This window comes from Trichomycterus rosablanca, chromosome 13, assembly GCF_030014385.1.
Source record: "Trichomycterus rosablanca isolate fTriRos1 chromosome 13, fTriRos1.hap1, whole genome shotgun sequence".
NCBI classification, from domain to species: Eukaryota; Metazoa; Chordata; class Actinopteri; order Siluriformes; family Trichomycteridae; genus Trichomycterus; species Trichomycterus rosablanca.
This window is the reverse complement of record NC_086000.1, coordinates 1,500,656-1,522,005: the sequence shown is the minus strand read 5'-3', so window position 1 is coordinate 1,522,005 and position 21,350 is coordinate 1,500,656. Positions and strand designations below refer to the sequence as shown.

Here is a 21,350-nt window from a genome sequence, read left to right as displayed (position 1 = left end):
ATAATTTTAGAAGTTAAAGCTGTAAAGGAGGAAGCTAAACCTGCTGGTTTTGCAAGCATTTTCTTATATATACGTATATACTGTATATATATATATATGGATATTTGGAAGTTCATGGTTCCTCTATTCTGGCCTACGTTTAATATTACAATCTTTAACGTAACATGATTTGTGTCCATTATAGAAGTTAAAGCTGTAAGGAAAGAAGTTAAACCTGCTCCAGTGAAGAAAGGTACGTAAAATAAATCATTATTATTGTTATGAGATGTTTAAAATCAGTCATTTTTAATTCATTAATAATTTTTAGAGGCAGAAGTTCTGAAGGAGAAGGTCAAACCTGCTGCTCTGAAGAAAGGTACGTCACTCTCGTACTATAAGATCTTTTCTCTTTTCTTATACACACATTATATGGACAAAAGTATTGGGACACCTGAACATGAGCTTGTTGGACATTACTATTATTATTTTAGAGGTTAAAGCTGTAGAGAAGGAAGCTAAACCAGCTCTGGAGGCAGAAGTTCTGAAGGAGAAGGTCGAACCTGCTTCAGTGAAGAAAGGTACGTCACTCTCGTACTATAAGATCTTTACTTATACATACATTATATGGACAAAAGTATTGGGACACCTGACCATGGTTATTATTTTTATTATTTTAGAGGTGAAAGCTGTAGAGAAGGAAGCCAAACCAGCTCAGGAGCCAAAAGTTCTGAAGGAGAAGGTCGAACCTGCTTCAGTGAAGAAAGGTACGTCACTCTCGTACTATAAGATCTTTTCTCTGCCTGTTTAAACAATAGTTGTAATGTGTTTTTAAGATCTTTGACAAAACAGCTTTAAAAATGTTTAACAGGTTCTTCCAAATTCTCAGATTTAATAAAGCGTAATAATTATTTTATTATTTTAGAGGTTAAAGCTGTAAAGGAGGAAGCTAAACCAGCTCCAGTGAAGAAAGGTACGTCACTTCTGTACTATAAGATCTTTTCTCTTATACACACATTATATGGACAAAGTATTGGGACACCTGACCATGGTTGTTATTATTTTTATTATTTTAGAGGTTAAAGCTGTAAAGAAAGAAGCCAAACCAGCTCAGGAGCCAAAAGTTCTGAAGAAGAAGGTTGAACCTGCTGCTCTGAAGAAAGGTACGTCACTCTCGTACTATAAAGTCCTTACTCTGTTTTTGTTTATCTTTATACATATACAAACACTATATGGACAAAAATATTATTATTATTATTATTTTAGAGGTTAAAGCTGTAACAGAGGAAGCTAAACCAGCTCCAGTGAAGAAAGGTAGGTCAGCTTTGAGTAAAAAACAGAATAAAAAATGTTTAACAGGTTCTTCCAAATTCTGCTCGTCTCAGATTTAATACAGCATAAATATTATTATTATTTATTATTTTAGAAGTTAAAGCTGTAAAGGAGGAAGTTAAACCTGCTCCAGTGAAGAAAGGTAAATAAAATAAATCATTATTGTTGTTATGAGATGTTTAAAATCAGTCATTTTTAATTTATTATTATTTTTCAGAGGCAGAAGTTCTGAAGAAGATCGAACCTGCTGCTCTGAAGAAAGGTACGTCACTTCTGTACTATAAGATCTTTTCTCTTCCATAAATTCTATATGAACTATATATAAAATATAAAATATATATAAAATAAACAAAAGCATGATTTCATTTTTATTTTTATTATTTTAGAGGTTAAAGCTGTAAAGGAGGAAGCTAAACCTGCTCCAAAGAGAACAGGTAAGATTCGCACTGATGTTTATGATGTTATCCTCTAATCTTAAATAATATTTATATATAGAATTATTCAGTTTTTCCTGAGTAGAACCACTTGTGTTTTCTAGAACCTTCAGCTTTAAAAGAAAAACCAAAACCTGCACCAACACCAAAGAAAGGTCATTTAGAATTAATTTTAGTTTATTGTTGTTGAGCTTTTTTTATTATTTTCTTTATAACCATAAAACCTGAAGGAAAACGGTTTAATATTTATATTACAGAGACTGAAGTGGCTAAAGAAAAGCCTAAACCAGAACCAGTGAAAGGTATCATTGTGTCTTCATAACAATAAAATAAAAAATACTAATGAATAAGAATTTTTATATCTTTAAATATGTTTAATATTTCAGAAGCTGAAGCTGTTAAGAAAACAAAACCAGAACCAGTGAAAAAAGGTACGAGTGCAGACACAGACGTAGACTTTTGTTGTCGTTACACTGGTTATATCTCTCCTTACATATATCATGTTTAAATATTCAAGGTAGCTTAAGTAATGGACTGGATATTATGAAAAAGCTTTTTCCTGAGTAGAACATCGATGTTTTTCAGAACCCACACTTGTGAAAGAAAAGGCAAAACCTGCACCTACACCAAAGAAAGGTAATTTAAAATTAAAATAATAGTTTAGTCCAGTGTTTTCCTGAAATTATTTTCTTCATATAAGTGAAAGTAAAGGTCAATAAAATAAAACACAATTAATATTTATATTACAGAGACAGAAGTAGCCAAAGAAAAGACCAAACCAGTTCCAGTGAAGACAAAACCAGTAATCGAGAAGATTCGACCTGCTCCATCCAAACAAGGTTTTAGTTTAATCCAAGCGCACGTTTCTTATTTTACATCTTCAGGAGAGTTTATGAGGTTCATTTACTCTCGAACTTTGTGACCTTTAAGATGTTGCAGTTCCTAAGAAAAAGACAAAACCAGAATCAGTAAAAGCTGAAGTTTCCAAAAAAGTAAAACCAGAAGCTGTGAAGGAAAAAACTAAACCAGAACCAGTGAAAGGTATCACAGAGTAACAATAACATTCAACAGAGAAAAAAAAGAAATGAAAAATGATTTTTAATATTAGAATTATAAATAATAATTATTTTATTATTATTATTATTATTATTTTAGAGGCTGAAGTTCCCAAGACTAAAGAAGTTCCAGTACAGAAAGGTACGAGTCTGTGTACAAACTGTCAAAAACAAAAACTCACAACCTGAAGAGTCTAATAATAAAAAAGCACTTTCTTCTATTTTTGTAGAACCGGTTGCCATCAAAAAGAAAATTCAACCAGTTTCATCCAAAAAAGGTTTTTATTAAACACGTTTCCTTTATAGAATCTAGAACTAATATTTAATTAAAAGTTTTCCTGAGTAGAACCATTTGTGTTTTCTAGAACCTTCAGCTTTAAAAGAAAAGCCAAAACCTGCACCAACACCGAAAAAAGGTCATTTAGAATTAAATCTAGTTTATTATTGTTGAGTTTTTTCATTATATTTTTTATATCCATAAAACATGAAGGTAAAAAAGGTTTAATATTTATATTACAGAGACTGAAGTGGCTAAAGAAAAACCTGAACCAGAATCAGTAAAAGCTGAAGTTTCCAAGAAAGTGAAACCAGAAGCTGTGAAGGAAAAAACTAAACCAGAACCAGTAAAAGGTATCACAGAGTAATAATAAATCTAAACAGCTTATGCATTGTGGGTTAAGGGGCCTTGCTCAGGGGTCCAACAGTGGTAACTTGGTGATGGTGAATCCAGCACCTTAACCAAGAATATAAACTTAAACCAGTAAATAAAAATTAATAAAGCTGTAATATTTTACAGAACTTAAACCTGCTGTGAAGGAAACATATTACACATATTACACATTTATTACAAAAATTAAATTTTGAAAACTTGAATCAATAAATGGTTAATAATTAAAAAAACTTATAGTTGTATAGTTGATAATGAAGAAAGTTACAGTTCATCTATTAATAATAAAGTACAACACTAATTTTACAGAACCTGAAGCTGCTCTGAAAGAAAAGCCAACAACTAAACCTGCTCCAAAGATTAAAGGTACTTTTATTTGTATTAAATGTTAGAATTTATTTCAGTAGAAGGTTGTTTCTAAGCAGCTTTACAGAAATCAACGTCCAAAAGTCTTAATGAGCAAACCCTAATGTAACTGTAGCAAAAAAATCCTTTAAATGTTCTCCAAAATGATCAAGAATTTCTCATTTTGTGGCCTAAACAATATTTGTATGAATGAATAGTTAATAATTCAGTAAGTTATAGTCCATATATGTATTAATTTATGTATTAAAAATAAAACACAACCTTAATATTTTACAGAACCTGAAGCTGCTCTGAAAGAAAAACCTAAACCTAAACCTGCTCCAAAGATTAAAGGTACTTATAAAAATGATCTATAAAATGATTTTATATAGAAGTTTAATAATCAGAAACTTAAAGCAGAACATTTGATTGTGTTTCAGAAGCAGAACTGGTACCAAAAGATAAAACTAAACCGGATCTTCCTCTAAAGAAAGGTACAATATTAATTTATCGTTTTATTTTAACAGAAGAAGCTTTATAGTAACCACGACCTTAAAGAACAACGTTCATATTTTACAGAACCTGAAGCTGCTCTGAAAGAAAAACCAAAACCTAAACCTGCACTAAAGATTAAAGGTACTTCTGTTCTCCTTTAAATGTTTTGGCAAAAAAAACTTCAACAGTATCAAGAATTTTTCATTTGGCCCAAACAATATTTCCAATAATCATCATTGTAATAGAAGAATTTTTATCTTAAAACACAAAATTTATATTTAGCAGAACTTGAAGCTGTTCTAAAAGAAAAGCCAAAACCTAAAGAAGCACCAAAGAAAGAACCGGTACCAAAAGAAAAGATAAAACTGGATCTTCCTCTAAAGAAAGGTACAATATTAACCTCTTGTTTTATTTTAATACACGTAGCTTTATAGTAACCACGACCTTAAAGTACAACGTTCATATTTTACAGAACCTCAAACTGCTCTGAAAGAAAAACCAAAACCTAAACCTGCTCCAAAGATTAAAGGTACTTCTGTTCTTATTAAATGTTAGAATTCGTTGTGTAGAGTTTTACAGTAGATTATTGTATACAAGCAGCTTTACAGGCCTAAACACGGTGTATATCTGTTATAGTCTATATATGTATTAATAATATATTCCACAGAACCTGAAGCTGCTCTGAAACAAAAGCCAAAACCTAAACCACCAGTTCAGAAGAAAGGTATTTAAGGTTCCATAAAATAGTTTTAATTCTAACTGATGACCGAGTTTAATAATCAGAACCTTAAAGCAGGACATCTAATTGTGTTTCAGAAGCAGAATCAGTACCAAAAGATAAAACTAAACCGGATCTTCCTCTAAAGAAAGGTACAACATTAACATATCATTTTATTTTAATACACAAAGCTTTACAGTAACCACGACCTTAAAGAACAACGTTTATATTTTACAGAACCTGAAGCTGCTCTGAAAGAAAAACCAAAACCTAAACCTGCTCCAAAGATTAAAGGTACTTCTGTTCTTATTAAACGTTAGAATTCATAGATAAAGTAGATTATTGTATACAAGCAGCTTTACAGGCCTAAACACAGTGTATATCTGTTATATATGTTATAGTCTATTTATGTATTAACAATAAAGTACAACATTAATATTTTACAGAACCTGAAGCTGCTCTGAAACAAAAGCCAACAGCTAAACCACCAGTTCAGAAGAAAGGTATTTAAGGTTCCATGAAATAGTTTCATTCTAACCAACGATCGAGGAGTTTAAAGCAGAACGTCTGATTGTGTTTCAGAAGCAGAACCGGTACCAAAAGATAAAACTAAACCAGATCTTCCTCTAAAGAAAGGTACAATATTAACTTATCATTTTATTTAAGCATTCTAACAATGGCCTAAACAATATTTGCATCAATAACTAGTTAATAATTAAAAAAACTTATAGTTTATACATCTATTCATGATAAACAACATTAATATTTTACAGAACCTGAAGCTGCTCTGAAGGAAAAACCAACAACTAAACCTGCTCCAAAGATTAAAGGTACTTCTGTTTTTATTTAATGTTAGAATTCGTTGTGTTGAGTTTTACAGTAGATTATTGTATACAAACAGCTTTACAGGCCTAAACACAGTGTATATATGTTATATCTGTTATATCTGTTATCTGTCTGTCTATTAATAATAAAGTACAACATTAATATTTTACAGAACCTGAAGCTGATCTGAAACAAAAACCAAAACCTAAACCTGCTCCAAAAAAAGGTATTTACTTAAGTCCAGAAACGGTTTCATTCTTACTGGTGACCGAGTTTAATAATCAGAACTTTAATCAGAACGTCTAATTGTGTTTCAGAAGCAGAACCGGTACCAAAAGATAAAACTAAACCGGATCTTCCTCTAAAGAAAGGTACAATATTAATTTATCATTTTATTTAAGCATTCTAAAATGGCCTAAACAATATTTGCATGAATAAATAGTTAATAATTAAAAAAATATAGTTTATACATCTATTAATGATAAAGAATGACAATATTTTACAGATTCTGAAGCTGCTCTGAAAGTAAAACCAACAACTAAACCTGCTCCAAAGATTAAAGGTACTTCTGTTAGAATGTTAGCATTCGTTGTGTTGAGTTTTATTGTTGTTCTATAGTAAAATGTTGTTTCTAAGGTCCAAAAGTCTTGATGAGCTGAACCTATAGTTCATAGATGTATTAATAATAAAGAACTACACCAATATTTTACAGAACCTAAAGCTGTTTTAAAAGAAAAACTAAAACATAAACCTGCTCCAAAGATTAAAGGTATAAATGTTTTAATTCTAACTGATGATCAAGTTTAATAATCAGAACTTTAAAGCAGAACGTCTGATTGTGTTTCAGAAGCAGAACCGGTACCAAAAGATAAAACTAAACCGGATCTTCCTCTAAAGAAAGGTACAATATTAACCTCTCGTTTTATTTTAATACACGTAGCTTTATAGTAACCACGACCTTAAAGTACAACGTTTATATTTTACAGAACCTGAAACTGCTCTGAAAGAAAAACCAAAACCTAAACCTGCTCCAAAGATTAAAGGTACTTCTGTTTTTATTAAATGTTAGAATTCGTAGATAAAGTAGATTATTGTATACAAGCCGCTTTACAGGCCTAAACACAGTGTATATCTGTTATATATGTTATAGTCTATTTATGTATTAACAATAAAGTACAACATTAATATTCCACAGAACCTGAAGCTGCTCTGAAAGAAAAACCAACAACTAAACCACCAGTTCAGAAGAAAGGTATTTAAGGTTCCATTAAATAGTTTCATTCTAACCAACGATTGAGTTTAATAATCAGAACCTTAAAGCAGAACGTCTGATTGTGTTTCAGAAGCAGAACCGGTACCAAAAGATAAAACTAAACCGGATCTTCCTCTAAAGAAAGGTACAATATTAACCTCTTGTTTTATTTTAATACACGTAGCTTTATAGTAACCACGACCTTAAAGTACAACGTTCATATTTTACAGAACCTGAAGCTGTTCTGAAAGAAAAACCAAAACCTAAACCTGCTCTAAAGATTAAAGGTACTTCTGTTCTTATTAAATGTAGATTATTCTATACTAGCAGCTTTACAGGCCTAAACACGGTGTATATGTGTTATAGTCTGTCAATGTATTAATAATATATTCCACAGAACCTGAAGCTGCTTTGAAAGAAAAGCCAAAACCTAAACCACCAGTTCAGAAGAAAGGTATTTAAGAAAGTTTCCATGAAATAGTTTAATTCTAACCGATGGCCGAGTTTAATAATCAGAACCTTAAAGCAGAACGTCTGATTGTGTTTCAGAAGCAGAACCGGTACCAAAAGATAAAACTAAACTGGATCTTCCTCTAAAGAAAGGTACAGCATTAACCTCTTGTTTTATTTTAATTATTAAAGCTTTATAGTAACCACGACCTTAAAGAACAACGTTTATATTTTACAGAACCTGAAGCTGCTCTGAAAGAAAAACCAAAACCTAAACCTGCTCCAAAGATTAAAGGTACTTCTGTTCACCTTCAAATGTTTTGGTTAAAAAAACCTTTAACAGTATTAAGAATTTTTTATTTGGTGGTCCAAACTAAATTTTCAATAATCAGAAGAATTTTTTATCTTAAAACACAATGTTTATATTTAGCAGAACCTGCAGTTCTAAAAGAAAAGCCAAAACCTAAAGAAGCACCAAAGAAAGAACCGGTACCAAAAGAAAAGATAAAACTGGATCTTCCTCTAAAGAAAGGTACAATATTAACCTCTTGTTTTATTTTAATACACAAAGCTTCATAGTAACCACGACCTTAAAGTACAACGTTCATATTTTACACAACCTGAAGCTGCTCTGAAAGAAAAACCAAAACCTAAACCTGCTCCAAAGATTAAAGGTACTTCTGTTCTTATTAAACATTAGAATTCATAGATAAAGTAGATTATTTTATACAAGCAGCTTTACAGGCCTAAACACAGTGTATATCTGTTATATATGTATTAATAATAAGAAAAACCAACAACTAAACCTGCTCCAAAGATTAAAGGTATAAATGTTTTAATTCTAACTGATGATCAAGTTTAATAATCAGAACCTTAAAGCAGAACATTTGATTGTGTTTCAGAAGCAGAACCGGTACCAAAAGATAAAACTAAACTGGATCTTCCTCTAAAGAAAGGTACAATATTAATCTCTCGTTTTATTTTAATACAAAAGCTTTATAGTAACCACGACCTTAAAGAACAACGTTCATATTTTACAGAACCTAAAGCTGCTCTGAAAGAAAAACCAACAACTAAACCTGCTCCAAAGATTAAAGGTACTTCTGTTTTTATTAAATGTTAGAATTCCTTGTGTAGAGTTTTGCAGTAGAATTTTGTATCTAAGCAGTTTTACAGGCCTAAACACAGTCCATATATGTTTTATATGTTATATATGTTATAGTCTATCTATGTATTAATAATAAAGAACAACGTTCATATTTTACAGAACCTGAAGCTGCTCTGAAAGAAAAACCAAAACCTAAACCTGCTCCAAAGATTAAAGGTACTTCTGTTTTTATTAAATGTTAGAATTCATAGATAAAGTAGATTATTTTATACAAGCAGCTTTACAGGCCTAAACACAGTGTATATCTGTTATATATGTTATAGTCTATTTATGTATTAACAATAAAGTACAACATTAATTTTCCACAGAACCTGAAGCTGCTCCGAAACAAAAGCCAACAGCTAAACCACCAGTTCAGAAGAAAGGTATTTAAGAAAGTTTCCATGAAATAGTTTAATTCTAACCGATGGCCGAGTTTAATAATCAGAACCTTAAAGCAGAACGTCTGATTGTGTTTCAGAAGCAGAACCGGTACCAAAAGATAAAACTAAACCGGATCTTCCTCTAAAGAAAGGTACAACATTAACCTCTTGTTTTATTTTAATTATTAAAGCTTTATAGTAACCACGACCTTAAAGAACAACGTTTATATTTTACAGAACCTGAAGCTGCTCTGAAAGAAACACCAAAACCTAAACCTGCTCCAAAGATTAAAGGTACTTCTGTTCACCTTTAAATGTTTTTGTTAAAAAAAACCTTTAACAGTATTAAGAATTTTTTATTTGGTGGTCCAAACAAAATTTTCAATAATCAGAAGAATTTTTTATCTTAAAACACAATGTTTATATTTAGCAGAACCTGCAGTTCTAAAAGAAAAGCCAAAACCTAAAGAAGCACCAAAGAAAGAATCGGTACCAAAAGAAAAGATAAAACTGGATCTTCCTCTAAAGAAAGGTACAATATTAACCTCTTGTTTTATTTTAATACACAAAGCTTCATAGTAACCACGACCTTAAAGTACAACGTTCATATTTTACAGAACCTGAAGCTGCTCTGAAAGAAAAACCAAAACCTAAACCTGCTCCAAAGATTAAAGGTACTTCTGTTCTTATTAAACATTAGAATTCATAGATAAAGTAGATTATTTTATACAAGCAGCTTTACAGGCCTAAACACAGTGTATATCTGTTATATATGTATTAATAATAAGAAAAACCAACAACTAAACCTGCTCCAAAGATTAAAGGTATAAATGTTTTAATTCTAACTGATGATCAAGTTTAATAATCAGAACCTTAAAGCAGAACGTCTGATTGTGTTTCAGAAGCAGAACTGGTACCAAAAGATAAAACTAAACTGGATCTTCCTCTAAAGAAAGGTACAATATTAATCTCTCGTTTTATTTTAATACAACAAAGCTTTATAGTAACCACGACCTTAAAGAACAACGTTCATATTTTACAGAACCTAAAGCTGCTCTGAAAGAAAAACCAACAACTAAACCTGCTCCAAAGATTAAAGGTACTTCTGTTTTTATTAAATGTTAGAATTCCTTGTGTAGAGTTTTGCAGTAGAATTTTGTATCTAAGCAGTTTTACAGGCCTAAACACAGTCCATATATGTTTTATATGTTATATATGTTATAGTCTATCTATGTATTAATAATAAAGAACAACGTTTATATTTTACAGAACCTGAAGCTGCTCTGAAAGAAAAACCAAAACCTAAACCTGCTCCAAAGATTAAAGGTACTTCTGTTTTTATTAAACATTAGAATTCATAGATAAAGTAGATTATTTTATACAAGCAGCTTTACAGGCCTAAACACAGTGTATATCTGTTATATATGTTATAGTCTATTTATGTATTAACAATAAAGTACAACATTAATTTTCCACAGAACCTGAAGCTGCTCCGAAACAAAAGCCAACAGCTAAACCACCAGTTCAGAAGAAAGGTATTTAAGAAAGTTTCCATGAAATAGTTTAATTCTAACCGATGGCCGAGTTTAATAATCAGAACCTTAAAGCAGAACGTCTGATTGTGTTTCAGAAGCAGAACCGGTACCAAAAGATAAAACTAAACCGGATCTTCCTCTAAAGAAAGGTACAACATTAACCTCTTGTTTTATTTTAATTATTAAAGCTTTATAGTAACCACGACCTTAAAGAACAACGTTTATATTTTACAGAACCTGAAGCTGCTCTGAAAGAAACACCAAAACCTAAACCTGCTCCAAAGATTAAAGGTACTTCTGTTCACCTTTAAATGTTTTTGTTAAAAAAACCTTTAACAGTATTAAGAATTTTTTATTTGGTGGTCCAAACAAAATTTTCAATAATCAGAAGAATTTTTTATCTTAAAACACAATGTTTATATTTAGCAGAACCTGCAGTTCTAAAAGAAAAGCCAAAACCTAAAGAAGCACCAAAGAAAGAATCGGTACCAAAAGAAAAGATAAAACTGGATCTTCCTCTAAAGAAAGGTACAATATTAACCTCTTGTTTTATTTTAATACACAAAGCTTCATAGTAACCACGACCTTAAAGTACAACGTTCATATTTTACAGAACCTGAAGCTGCTCTGAAAGAAAAACCAAAACCTAAACCTGCTCCAAAGATTAAAGGTACTTCTGTTCTTATTAAACATTAGAATTCATAGATAAAGTAGATTATTTTATACAAGCAGCTTTACAGGCCTAAACACAGTGTATATCTGTTATATATGTTATAGTCTATTTATGTATTAACTATAAAGTACAACATTAATTTTCCACAGAACCTGAAGCTGCTCTGAAAGAGAAACCAAAACCTAAACCTGCTCCAAAGATTAAAGGTACTTCTGTTCTTATTAAACATTAGAATTCATAGATAAAGTAGATTATTTTATACAAGCAGCTTTACAGGCCTAAACACAGTGTATATCTGTTATATATGTATTAATAATAAGAAAAACCAACAACTAAACCTGCTCCAAAGATTAAAGGTATAAATGTTTTAATTCTAACTGATGATCAAGTTTAATAATCAGAACCTTAAAGCAGAACGTCTGATTGTGTTTCAGAAGCAGAACTGGTACCAAAAGATAAAACTAAACTGGATCTTCCTCTAAAGAAAGGTACAATATTAATCTCTCGTTTTATTTTAATACAACAAAGCTTTATAGTAACCACGACCTTAAAGAACAACGTTCATATTTTACAGAACCTAAAGCTGCTCTGAAAGAAAAACCAACAACTAAACCTGCTCCAAAGATTAAAGGTACTTCTGTTTTTATTAAATGTTAGAATTCCTTGTGTAGAGTTTTGCAGTAGAATTTTGTATCTAAGCAGTTTTACAGGCCTAAACACAGTCCATATATGTTTTATATGTTATATATGTTATAGTCTATCTATGTATTAATAATAAAGAACAACGTTTATATTTTACAGAACCTGAAGCTGCTCTGAAAGAAAAACCAAAACCTAAACCTGCTCCAAAGATTAAAGGTACTTCTGTTTTTATTAAACATTAGAATTCATAGATAAAGTAGATTATTTTATACAAGCAGCTTTACAGGCCTAAACACAGTGTATATCTGTTATATATGTTATAGTCTATTTATGTATTAACAATAAAGTACAACATTAATTTTCCACAGAACCTGAAGCTGCTCCGAAACAAAAGCCAACAGCTAAACCACCAGTTCAGAAGAAAGGTATTTAAGAAAGTTTCCATGAAATAGTTTAATTCTAACCGATGGCCGAGTTTAATAATCAGAACCTTAAAGCAGAACGTCTGATTGTGTTTCAGAAGCAGAACCGGTACCAAAAGATAAAACTAAACCGGATCTTCCTCTAAAGAAAGGTACAACATTAACCTCTTGTTTTATTTTAATTATTAAAGCTTTATAGTAACCACGACCTTAAAGAACAACGTTTATATTTTACAGAACCTGAAGCTGCTCTGAAAGAAACACCAAAACCTAAACCTGCTCCAAAGATTAAAGGTACTTCTGTTCACCTTTAAATGTTTTTGTTAAAAAAACCTTTAACAGTATTAAGAATTTTTTATTTGGTGGTCCAAACAAAATTTTCAATAATCAGAAGAATTTTTTATCTTAAAACACAATGTTTATATTTAGCAGAACCTGCAGTTCTAAAAGAAAAGCCAAAACCTAAAGAAGCACCAAAGAAAGAATCGGTACCAAAAGAAAAGATAAAACTGGATCTTCCTCTAAAGAAAGGTACAATATTAACCTCTTGTTTTATTTTAATACACAAAGCTTCATAGTAACCACGACCTTAAAGTACAACGTTCATATTTTACAGAACCTGAAGCTGCTCTGAAAGAAAAACCAAAACCTAAACCTGCTCCAAAGATTAAAGGTACTTCTGTTCTTATTAAACATTAGAATTCATAGATAAAGTAGATTATTTTATACAAGCAGCTTTACAGGCCTAAACACAGTGTATATCTGTTATATATGTTATAGTCTATTTATGTATTAACTATAAAGTACAACATTAATTTTCCACAGAACCTGAAGCTGCTCTGAAAGAGAAACCAAAACCTAAACCTGCTCCAAAGATTAAAGGTACTTCTGTTCTTATTAAACATTAGAATTCATAGATAAAGTAGATTATTTTATACAAGCAGCTTTACAGGCCTAAACACAGTGTATATCTGTTATATATGTATTAATAATAAGAAAAACCAACAACTAAACCTGCTCCAAAGATTAAAGGTATAAATGTTTTAATTCTAACTGATGATCAAGTTTAATAATCAGAACCTTAAAGCAGAACGTCTGATTGTGTTTCAGAAGCAGAACTGGTACCAAAAGATAAAACTAAACTGGATCTTCCTCTAAAGAAAGGTACAATATTAATCTCTCGTTTTATTTTAATACAACAAAGCTTTATAGTAACCACGACCTTAAAGAACAACGTTCATATTTTACAGAACCTAAAGCTGCTCTGAAAGAAAAACCAACAACTAAACCTGCTCCAAAGATTAAAGGTACTTCTGTTTTTATTAAATGTTAGAATTCCTTGTGTAGAGTTTTGCAGTAGAATTTTGTATCTAAGCAGTTTTACAGGCCTAAACACAGTCCATATATGTTTTATATGTTATATATGTTATAGTCTATCTATGTATTAATAATAAAGAACAACGTTTATATTTTACAGAACCTGAAGCTGCTCTGAAAGAAAAACCAAAACCTAAACCTGCTCCAAAGATTAAAGGTACTTCTGTTTTTATTAAACATTAGAATTCATAGATAAAGTAGATTATTTTATACAAGCAGCTTTACAGGCCTAAACACAGTGTATATCTGTTATATATGTTATAGTCTATTTATGTATTAACAATAAAGTACAACATTAATTTTCCACAGAACCTGAAGCTGCTCCGAAACAAAAGCCAACAGCTAAACCACCAGTTCAGAAGAAAGGTATTTAAGAAAGTTTCCATGAAATAGTTTAATTCTAACCGATGGCCGAGTTTAATAATCAGAACCTTAAAGCAGAACGTCTGATTGTGTTTCAGAAGCAGAACCGGTACCAAAAGATAAAACTAAACCGGATCTTCCTCTAAAGAAAGGTACAATATTAACCTCTTGTTTTATTTTAATTATTAAAGCTTTATAGTAACCACGACCTTAAAGAACAACGTTTATATTTTACAGAACCTGAAGCTGCTCTGAAAGAAACACCAAAACCTAAACCTGCTCCAAAGATTAAAGGTACTTCTGTTCACCTTTAAATGTTTTAGTTAAAAAAAACTTTAACAGTATTAAGAATTTTTTATTTGGTGGTCCAAACAAAATTTTCAATAATCAGAAGAATTTTTTATCTTAAAACACAATGTTTATATTTAGCAGAACCTGCAGTTCTAAAAGAAAAGCCAAAACCTAAAGAAGCACCAAAGAAAGAACCGGTACCAAAAGAAAAGATAAAACTGGATCTTCCTCTAAAGAAAGGTACAATATTAACCTCTTGTTTTATTTTAATACACAAAGCTTCATAGTAACCACGACCTTAAAGTACAACGTTCATATTTTACAGAACCTAAAGCTGCTCTGAAAGAAAAACCAAAACCTAAACCTGCTCCAAAGATTAAAGGTACTTCTGTTCTTATTAAACATTAGAATTCATAGATAAAGTAGATTATTTTATACAAGCAGCTTTACAGGCCTAAACACAGTGTATATCTGTTATATATGTTATAGTCTATTTATGTATTAACTATAAAGTACAACATTAATTTTCCACAGAACCTGAAGCTGCTCTGAAAGAGAAACCAAAACCTAAACCTGCTCCAAAGATTAAAGGTACTTCTGTTCTTATTAAATGTTCTGGTAAAAAAAAAACAGTATCAAGAATTTTTCTTTTGGCCCAAACAATATTTCCAATATTCATCATTTTAGTAGAAGAATTTTTATCTTAAAACACAATTATAATATAATATAATATTTAGCAGAACCTGAAGCTGTTCTAAAAGAAATGCCAAAATCTAAAGAAGCACCAAAGAAAGAACCAGTACCAAAAGAAAAGATAAAACTGGATCTTCCTCTAAAGAAAGGTACAATATTAATCTCTTGTTAAATTTTAATAATTAAAGCTTTATAGTAACCACGACCTTAAAGTACAACGTTCATATTTTACAGAACCCTTAACTCTAAACTCCAACCCTAACCTAAACCCTAAACCCAACTCTAACCTTAACACTTAACCTAACCCTTATCAACCTCAACCCCATCCCTAAACACCAACCCTAACCCTTTAAATTTGGGAGAACTGGTTGACAATCTACACAAAATATTAATAATTATTACAATAAATTAATATTGTTGTTCTCTGACAGAGCCCGTTGTCTCTAAAGAACCTCTTGCTGTGGTGTATCCAAGCGCTAAAGGTACTTTTTGTGTTTCTATAACAATAAGACCCTAACTCTAACCCCTAACCATAACCCCAATCCTTAACCCTAACCCTATTCCTGAACCTTAACCCTAAACCTTAACCCTGACCCTTTTTCTCTGTATGCAGATGTTGCGATGGAGGTGGAGCTTCTGAAAGCCATCAACCAAAAACTCTCCATCCTGGATCTGCTGAGGAAGGACATCGGTGAGATCAGAACCGACCTGGAGTCCACGCAGAGCCGAATCGATCAACTGAAGATGGACAATCGAACCCTCAAAGGTATTGAGGCTCCACAGTGAACATAAACGTATTTTGTACGACTGAATTAATTAAATCCTCATTGTTTTTTATCACAGAGCCGAGGGAGGTGAAGGAGAAAGTAAAACCTGCACTGATAAAGAAAGGTTTGTTATAATTTGCACCCCAGGTGGATAAAATATAAGAAAATATCTTATATTGTCTTTTATTTACAATAAAACTGCTTTATTTTTTTGGACAGGACCTGGACTCTCAAAAGAGAAGCTCAAAATATCCACAGTAGTAAAAAGTACTTCAGCCACACACAAACACATCCATTAATATGGAAATGAATAGAGCAAATAAACCCTAAACCCAAACCCTTTCTGTAACCCTAACCCTAACTGTAACCCTAACCTTAAACCCTAAACCTATCTGTAACCCTAACCCCCAACCCCTCCTTAACCCTAACTCTAAACCCAAACCCTATCTGTAACCCTAACCCCCAACCCCTCCTTAACCCTAACTCTAAACCCCAACCCTATCTGTAACCCTAACCCTAAACCCTAACCCTAACTGTAACCCTAACCTTAAACCCTAACCCTAAACCCCAACCCTATCTGTAACCCCAACCCTGAACCCTAACCTCATTTAATTCTGTGTTTGTATTTTCTTTCTCTTTCAGGACGAGAGGCTCTGAAAAACATCACTAAACAAGCAGCTATTAAACAAGGTATAAATATGAAATAAAACCTAATAAATCAGAATAAATACAGACGAACTAAACCGACCGTGTTTTTATTTCCACACAGAGCGACTACTGAAGAACCAAACCAAACCCCTGCTCAGAAAAACAGGTATCGTTTATCATTTCATTATGTTTTACATGATTTATTTATGTTTTGTTTTAATCAGGTACCAGAGACACTGAATTGATTTATTTATTTAAGTAAGATTTGAAGGTGATGTCTTCTGATTATACCTTCATGTCCTGAAATTCTAGTGCAGTTTATTTTATTTTATCTATTGTGTTTTTTCCTGTAGAAGACCAGACTCCTAAAGAAGAGGTCCCTCCTAAACCTAAAGAGGAAGGTAAATAAAAACCTCACTTCACAACAAATAAATCATTCAGACGCTGTATCTTATATCTTACTGTATTTTATATTTTTACTGTATTTTATATTTTTGCTGTATTTTATATCTTACTGTATTTTATATTTTTGCTGTATTTAATATTTTATCAGTCAAATGATTGTAAATCTTATTTTTATTTAAAAAGAAATCGTCGCCCCAGTGGAGACACTTCCAGTAAAAGGTATTTTAATTTTATACACATTAATTACACTAAAAATACTAAAAAAAATACTAAAAAATCTTTTTATTTAAAAAAAAAAGACAAAATCCAAGAGGAAGGTAAATAAAACAAAACAATCTACTACATTTCTATAAAAATTTGTAAATAAAAATATAAATAAATTATATACAAATATATAAATAATAATATAAAATAAAACTGCTTCCTCTCAGAAACACCCACTGAGTCACTGACCGAGGAGAAGAAAATACAAGGTAAATCACTCAATCGTAATTAATTTAATTCTTATTTACACTTATAACATCATGGTACATTAATTTGCTGCATTTATTTTTTTTTTTTTTATTAGAAGAGCCAGAGGTGACCAAGGAAGCGGAACCATTAGAAGGTAAACCACAAGTCTTTTATTATTATTAATATTATTATTATTACTTTTATTATTTGTTATTATTATTAGTAGTAGTAGTAATAGTAGTAATTATATTACTATTATATTATTATTATTGTTGTTATATGTTTTTAGTTTTTAAATTTAAAAACGAATAATAATTATTATTATAATGATTGTTATTATTACTATTCTTATTCTTATTTATATTATTAATGGTATTATGGTTGTTATTATTACTTTTTTCTTATTTTTTCTTATTTTTTTCGTATTTTTAATATTTTGTTATTATTATTATTATTATTATTTATTTTTAATTATCATTTTTATTATTATTAGTAGTAGTAGTAGTAGTATTCATTATATTATTATTATTATTATTCTCATTATTATTATTATTATTAGGTCAGGGTCAGGTTGGTAATATCTATTTTTGTTTATCAGAGATGCACTTTTTTTTGTTAAAACTTGAAGCGTACCTCTAAGTCATCCTCGTTCTCTCTGTCCTGTTTCAGACGAGGTTCCGTATTTCCAGTGTTTCTACGTGGATGAGTACGACATGCAGTACCCCTTCTTCCCCTTCTCACCACCCTACTTATGATGATCTGATGTCAGCTGACAAGATTAAATCATCACGAGTCTAAGTGATGACATGATACATGATATACGATGTGATCTCATAACCTTCAGGGGTTACGGAGACACTCTCGGTCCTCAATGGTTAAATCACCGAGGGCTGAAGGACAGAAACACATTTTGATTGTTGACGAGCTTTGAAATGAACGACACGGCCGATTCCTCGAACCTTTACTCGTTTAAGTGTGTGTATGATGATGATGTTCCTGTAAACGTTCCAGTCCGTGATTTTTCTGTGTTCTAGACGTTCCAAAATTGATCAAATAACCAGTGAAAATTGTGTTAAACTCTAATATGAAGCACATTTACTTAAATAACAGGATTAAACCTGTAGGTGCTGAGCAGACCTGCTGTTCATTTCCTTTATTGTTTTGATTACAAATATCACAAGACTGTGACACTTTAATGCCACGTGTCTTTTAATTAGGAACGTCTGGATCAACCTTCTTCTCCTGATGGAACACACTCACTCTTTCTGTTTATGTCTTTATACTTCCTGTGTAATGTCTTAAAAGGAACCGAGGATCCGTGGAAGCTCTGACGGACGATGACGAAACAAACTGCTCGTCTGACCACAGAAAACGTCCTGCTGTGGTGAACGACGAGTCTGTAACGATGAAACTCGAGGTTCAGAACCTCAATCAGAACCTCGATTAATAAAAAACTCCAGCCTCATTTTGATGGGGTGCTGATTTAAAGCATTCCACCGTTTCCCATCAAAATGATGAAAAATGACGACTAAAGCATTAAATTCAGCAGCTGACGGGAGAGTTGTTTATTACAGGCATCCCAATTCCACTCAGTCTGCTGTAGAGATAATGTTTTATTATTATTATTATTATTATTATTATTGTTATTATTATTATTATTAATATTATTATTATAGAAGCAGACAGAAAATAAAAAGCAATGTAGGAGACTGTGGAATATACCGTATATGCACTATATGGACAAAAGTATTGGGACGCCACTTCTAATTTTTTAATCCATGTCATTACTAGCATGGGTAATAAATCAACTATATAAAGAAAATGTTACACGTCTAACTTTGCAGCTACTTTGCACAGAGCTCTGATCTCTGCCCTGCTGAACAGCTCTGGGACGAACCGGTGACCAGTCAGCTGTCATCTTTTTTCTGGACCGGCACAAATTCCCACACACAGATGCACTTCAAAGTCTTGTGAGAAGCTTCTCTATTTTGATAGAGTTTGTTTTTGGGACTGTGTGTCCGCCAAGCTCACGGTCAGGCGTCCGGATATTTTTGGCCACATGGTGCATTAATTATTTTTGATACTAGTGGACGCTGTGCCATATGGATCCCACATGGTGCCAGCGTGTTTATGTTTTTCCGCTTGTGCTTATACGGTGACCTACAGATGGGCGACAGATATGATCTTTTTAATCTGACGCCCGTTTATACGCGTTTACTGTACAGCATAACACGATCACAGACTGATTTAACACGTCAGGTGAAGACTTTAGCGTCTACGTTTCTGTGCACCCCGGTTCGGTTTGGATGAACGTCGGGGGTCACAGAGAGACGACGATCAGACGTACAGAACGAGAGCGAGGGCACAGTAGAGGACGTTTATGACTGTATATAAATATATATTTATTTGTTAACATGTTAAAAATGCAGCTGTTTAAATACGACTGTTAGTCAAAGTGAAATACAGAACACAGATGTTTACAGAAACTGAGAAACTAAGGGGGCCTCAGTGAGCCGAGACGGGGATTTTTTTAACACAAGGGATCTAAGAGGGAAAAAGGCTGAGAACTGATGTTTTAGTCGACAGTACAAGATTTTTTACTCGACTTGCGTGCATATAGTCCACTTTAACTCAGACAGTGTTTAATCCAGAGAGTCCCGTTTACCCTGGATAGGACCTGAAAGCACCTGATAGGACCTGAAAGCACCTGATAGGACCTGATAGGACCTGAAAGCACCTGATAGGACCTGATAGGACCTGATAGAACCTGATAGGACCTGATAGGACCTGATGGCACCTGATAGGACCTGACACTTGCTAAGACTTCAATTTTTCTTACACTTTACGTGAATCATTTACGCCGTGATTGGTTTCCGGTGCGGTATCTGTGTAATACCACGTGACGCCGGCAGGAAGTGATATCATGTAAAGCCTGTTTATTTAAAAGACATACGTGTGATATGATTTTAGGTTAGTTTGACGGTTTTGTTGTTTTATGTAATAAATGTTCAAAGTAAAATTTACTGCATGATTTGAAACACTCATTTGGCATGATGGTTATTCGGCGTGGTGAGTCTCTCCCATGTGCTACTTTTTTTGCTATACAGAAACAAAACTTTCACACCACTAGCATCAATTCTTTGTAGATTATATAGAAAATCATGAGTACTATGAGACACTATACAGCCGAACGTATGTTCAGCACCCTCCTAATTATTGACCTCATCCATGAATGAATTGATCTCATATTTAGGCCACCCGAGGAGGACGGAGGTCCCTGTTGATTCTGCTTCCTCTCACGGTTTCTTCCTTTTAATATTGAAGATATTTAGAGTTTTTTTCTTGCTTTGTTTCCTCTGCTGCTCATCAGGGGTATTTTGGTCCTGCTTTGGGACAATGTGCACTGTAAAAATTGCTGTCCAAATTAATTTGACTTGACAGACTTAAATAAAATGCTATGAGATACCTGTTCTGTACAGGTGTACGTACACTTTTGACTGTACCTGCTTACAGGTAATTATTAATTTATCAACTGCTGATTGTGTATATAAAAGATTATTAATGTATCTGACTTGTAAAATGTTTTGAAATTTGGCAGCATCTGTATTATTAGGTAAAATTAATTAAAACTAATTAAAAATGTCAGAGACCAAAGGTCTAAATAAAGATTTAACTTGTGTGAAATTTAATTCATCTTGTTGTTTAACTTTGTCTCATTTTTATTCAGAAACAAAAACCCTCAATAATATTTGTATTAATATGTAGAAATTCTTTAAGGGATGTAGGCCGGTCTTTCTCAACCAGGGGGCCACAGTTCACTAGTACCACTTTTCCACCAACGTGGATCCGGCTCTGTTCTGGTTTGCGAACATGATTTTGAACCGGCCGAGGGTCGCGGATGACAAACACATCTACGTCTTCTTATCACCGATAGCTGATCGATGCTTTTTGCGTGAAAACGAACATCTGTAACAACAGCACAAATCCCCACAGATAACCTAC

At 32.2% G+C, this 21,350-nt stretch overlaps 2 protein-coding genes across 2 annotated transcripts in view; both read left to right on the top strand.

Annotated features, from left to right (window-relative positions):
- si:ch211-266g18.10 (titin) overlaps positions 1-21,037 on the top strand; it is a 35,211-nt gene extending 14,174 nt beyond the window's left edge. The window contains exons 24-87 of the mRNA XM_063007866.1: positions 185-232; positions 308-355; positions 471-557; positions 657-743; positions 902-949; positions 1,053-1,139; positions 1,243-1,290; positions 1,403-1,450; positions 1,526-1,570; positions 1,695-1,742; positions 1,847-1,897; positions 2,000-2,044; positions 2,129-2,173; positions 2,328-2,378; positions 2,492-2,581; positions 2,673-2,783; positions 2,898-2,939; positions 3,028-3,075; positions 3,163-3,213; positions 3,317-3,427; positions 3,774-3,830; positions 4,250-4,303; positions 4,389-4,445; positions 4,590-4,691; positions 4,777-4,833; positions 4,972-5,028; positions 5,121-5,174; positions 5,260-5,316; positions 5,469-5,525; positions 5,605-5,658; positions 5,796-5,852; positions 6,020-6,073; positions 6,165-6,218; positions 6,353-6,409; positions 6,560-6,616; positions 6,695-6,748; positions 6,834-6,890; positions 7,043-7,099; positions 7,191-7,244; positions 7,330-7,386; positions 7,497-7,553; positions 9,178-9,231; positions 10,558-10,614; positions 10,710-10,763; positions 12,298-12,354; positions 12,450-12,503; positions 14,038-14,094; positions 14,190-14,243; positions 14,329-14,385; positions 14,524-14,622; positions 14,708-14,764; positions 14,917-14,973; positions 15,123-15,224; positions 15,507-15,557; positions 15,689-15,841; positions 15,919-15,966; positions 16,062-16,109; positions 16,485-16,532; positions 16,612-16,656; positions 16,844-16,891; positions 17,079-17,114; positions 17,327-17,368; positions 17,464-17,502; positions 18,018-21,037. Of these exons, the coding sequence (XP_062863936.1) occupies positions 185-232; positions 308-355; positions 471-557; positions 657-743; positions 902-949; positions 1,053-1,139; positions 1,243-1,290; positions 1,403-1,450; positions 1,526-1,570; positions 1,695-1,742; positions 1,847-1,897; positions 2,000-2,044; positions 2,129-2,173; positions 2,328-2,378; positions 2,492-2,581; positions 2,673-2,783; positions 2,898-2,939; positions 3,028-3,075; positions 3,163-3,213; positions 3,317-3,427; positions 3,774-3,830; positions 4,250-4,303; positions 4,389-4,445; positions 4,590-4,691; positions 4,777-4,833; positions 4,972-5,028; positions 5,121-5,174; positions 5,260-5,316; positions 5,469-5,525; positions 5,605-5,658; positions 5,796-5,852; positions 6,020-6,073; positions 6,165-6,218; positions 6,353-6,409; positions 6,560-6,616; positions 6,695-6,748; positions 6,834-6,890; positions 7,043-7,099; positions 7,191-7,244; positions 7,330-7,386; positions 7,497-7,553; positions 9,178-9,231; positions 10,558-10,614; positions 10,710-10,763; positions 12,298-12,354; positions 12,450-12,503; positions 14,038-14,094; positions 14,190-14,243; positions 14,329-14,385; positions 14,524-14,622; positions 14,708-14,764; positions 14,917-14,973; positions 15,123-15,224; positions 15,507-15,557; positions 15,689-15,841; positions 15,919-15,966; positions 16,062-16,109; positions 16,485-16,532; positions 16,612-16,656; positions 16,844-16,891; positions 17,079-17,114; positions 17,327-17,368; positions 17,464-17,502; positions 18,018-18,103 (3,863 nt within the window). The 3' untranslated portion in view covers positions 18,104-21,037. The remainder of the gene's footprint in view (positions 1-184; positions 233-307; positions 356-470; positions 558-656; positions 744-901; positions 950-1,052; positions 1,140-1,242; positions 1,291-1,402; positions 1,451-1,525; positions 1,571-1,694; positions 1,743-1,846; positions 1,898-1,999; positions 2,045-2,128; positions 2,174-2,327; positions 2,379-2,491; positions 2,582-2,672; positions 2,784-2,897; positions 2,940-3,027; positions 3,076-3,162; positions 3,214-3,316; positions 3,428-3,773; positions 3,831-4,249; positions 4,304-4,388; positions 4,446-4,589; positions 4,692-4,776; positions 4,834-4,971; positions 5,029-5,120; positions 5,175-5,259; positions 5,317-5,468; positions 5,526-5,604; positions 5,659-5,795; positions 5,853-6,019; positions 6,074-6,164; positions 6,219-6,352; positions 6,410-6,559; positions 6,617-6,694; positions 6,749-6,833; positions 6,891-7,042; positions 7,100-7,190; positions 7,245-7,329; positions 7,387-7,496; positions 7,554-9,177; positions 9,232-10,557; positions 10,615-10,709; positions 10,764-12,297; positions 12,355-12,449; positions 12,504-14,037; positions 14,095-14,189; positions 14,244-14,328; positions 14,386-14,523; positions 14,623-14,707; positions 14,765-14,916; positions 14,974-15,122; positions 15,225-15,506; positions 15,558-15,688; positions 15,842-15,918; positions 15,967-16,061; positions 16,110-16,484; positions 16,533-16,611; positions 16,657-16,843; positions 16,892-17,078; positions 17,115-17,326; positions 17,369-17,463; positions 17,503-18,017) is intronic.
- On the top strand, positions 7,595-8,672 carry LOC134325006 (protein TonB-like). The gene is made up of 5 exons (XM_063006990.1): positions 7,595-7,631; positions 7,788-7,844; positions 7,980-8,081; positions 8,452-8,505; positions 8,590-8,672. Exons 1-5 carry the CDS (start codon positions 7,595-7,597, stop codon positions 8,670-8,672), a joined length of 333 nt encoding a protein of 110 aa, XP_062863060.1.
- Positions 21,038-21,350: the final 313 nt, after the last annotated feature.

What these genes read in the sequence shown, in the direction of transcription:
- LOC134325006 (XM_063006990.1), top strand. Translation starts at nt 7,595, where the DNA reads ATGGCCGAGTTTAATAATCAGAACCTTAAAGCAGAAC. An exon ending in TCAGAACCTTAAAGCAGAAC is followed by an intron (nt 7,632 to 7,787) that starts GTCTGATTGTGT and finishes TATATTTTACAG; the next exon opens with AACCTGAAGCTGCTCTGAAA. An exon ending in GGATCTTCCTCTAAAGAAAG is followed by an intron (nt 8,082 to 8,451) that starts GTACAATATTAA and finishes ATTGTGTTTCAG; the next exon opens with AAGCAGAACCGGTACCAAAA.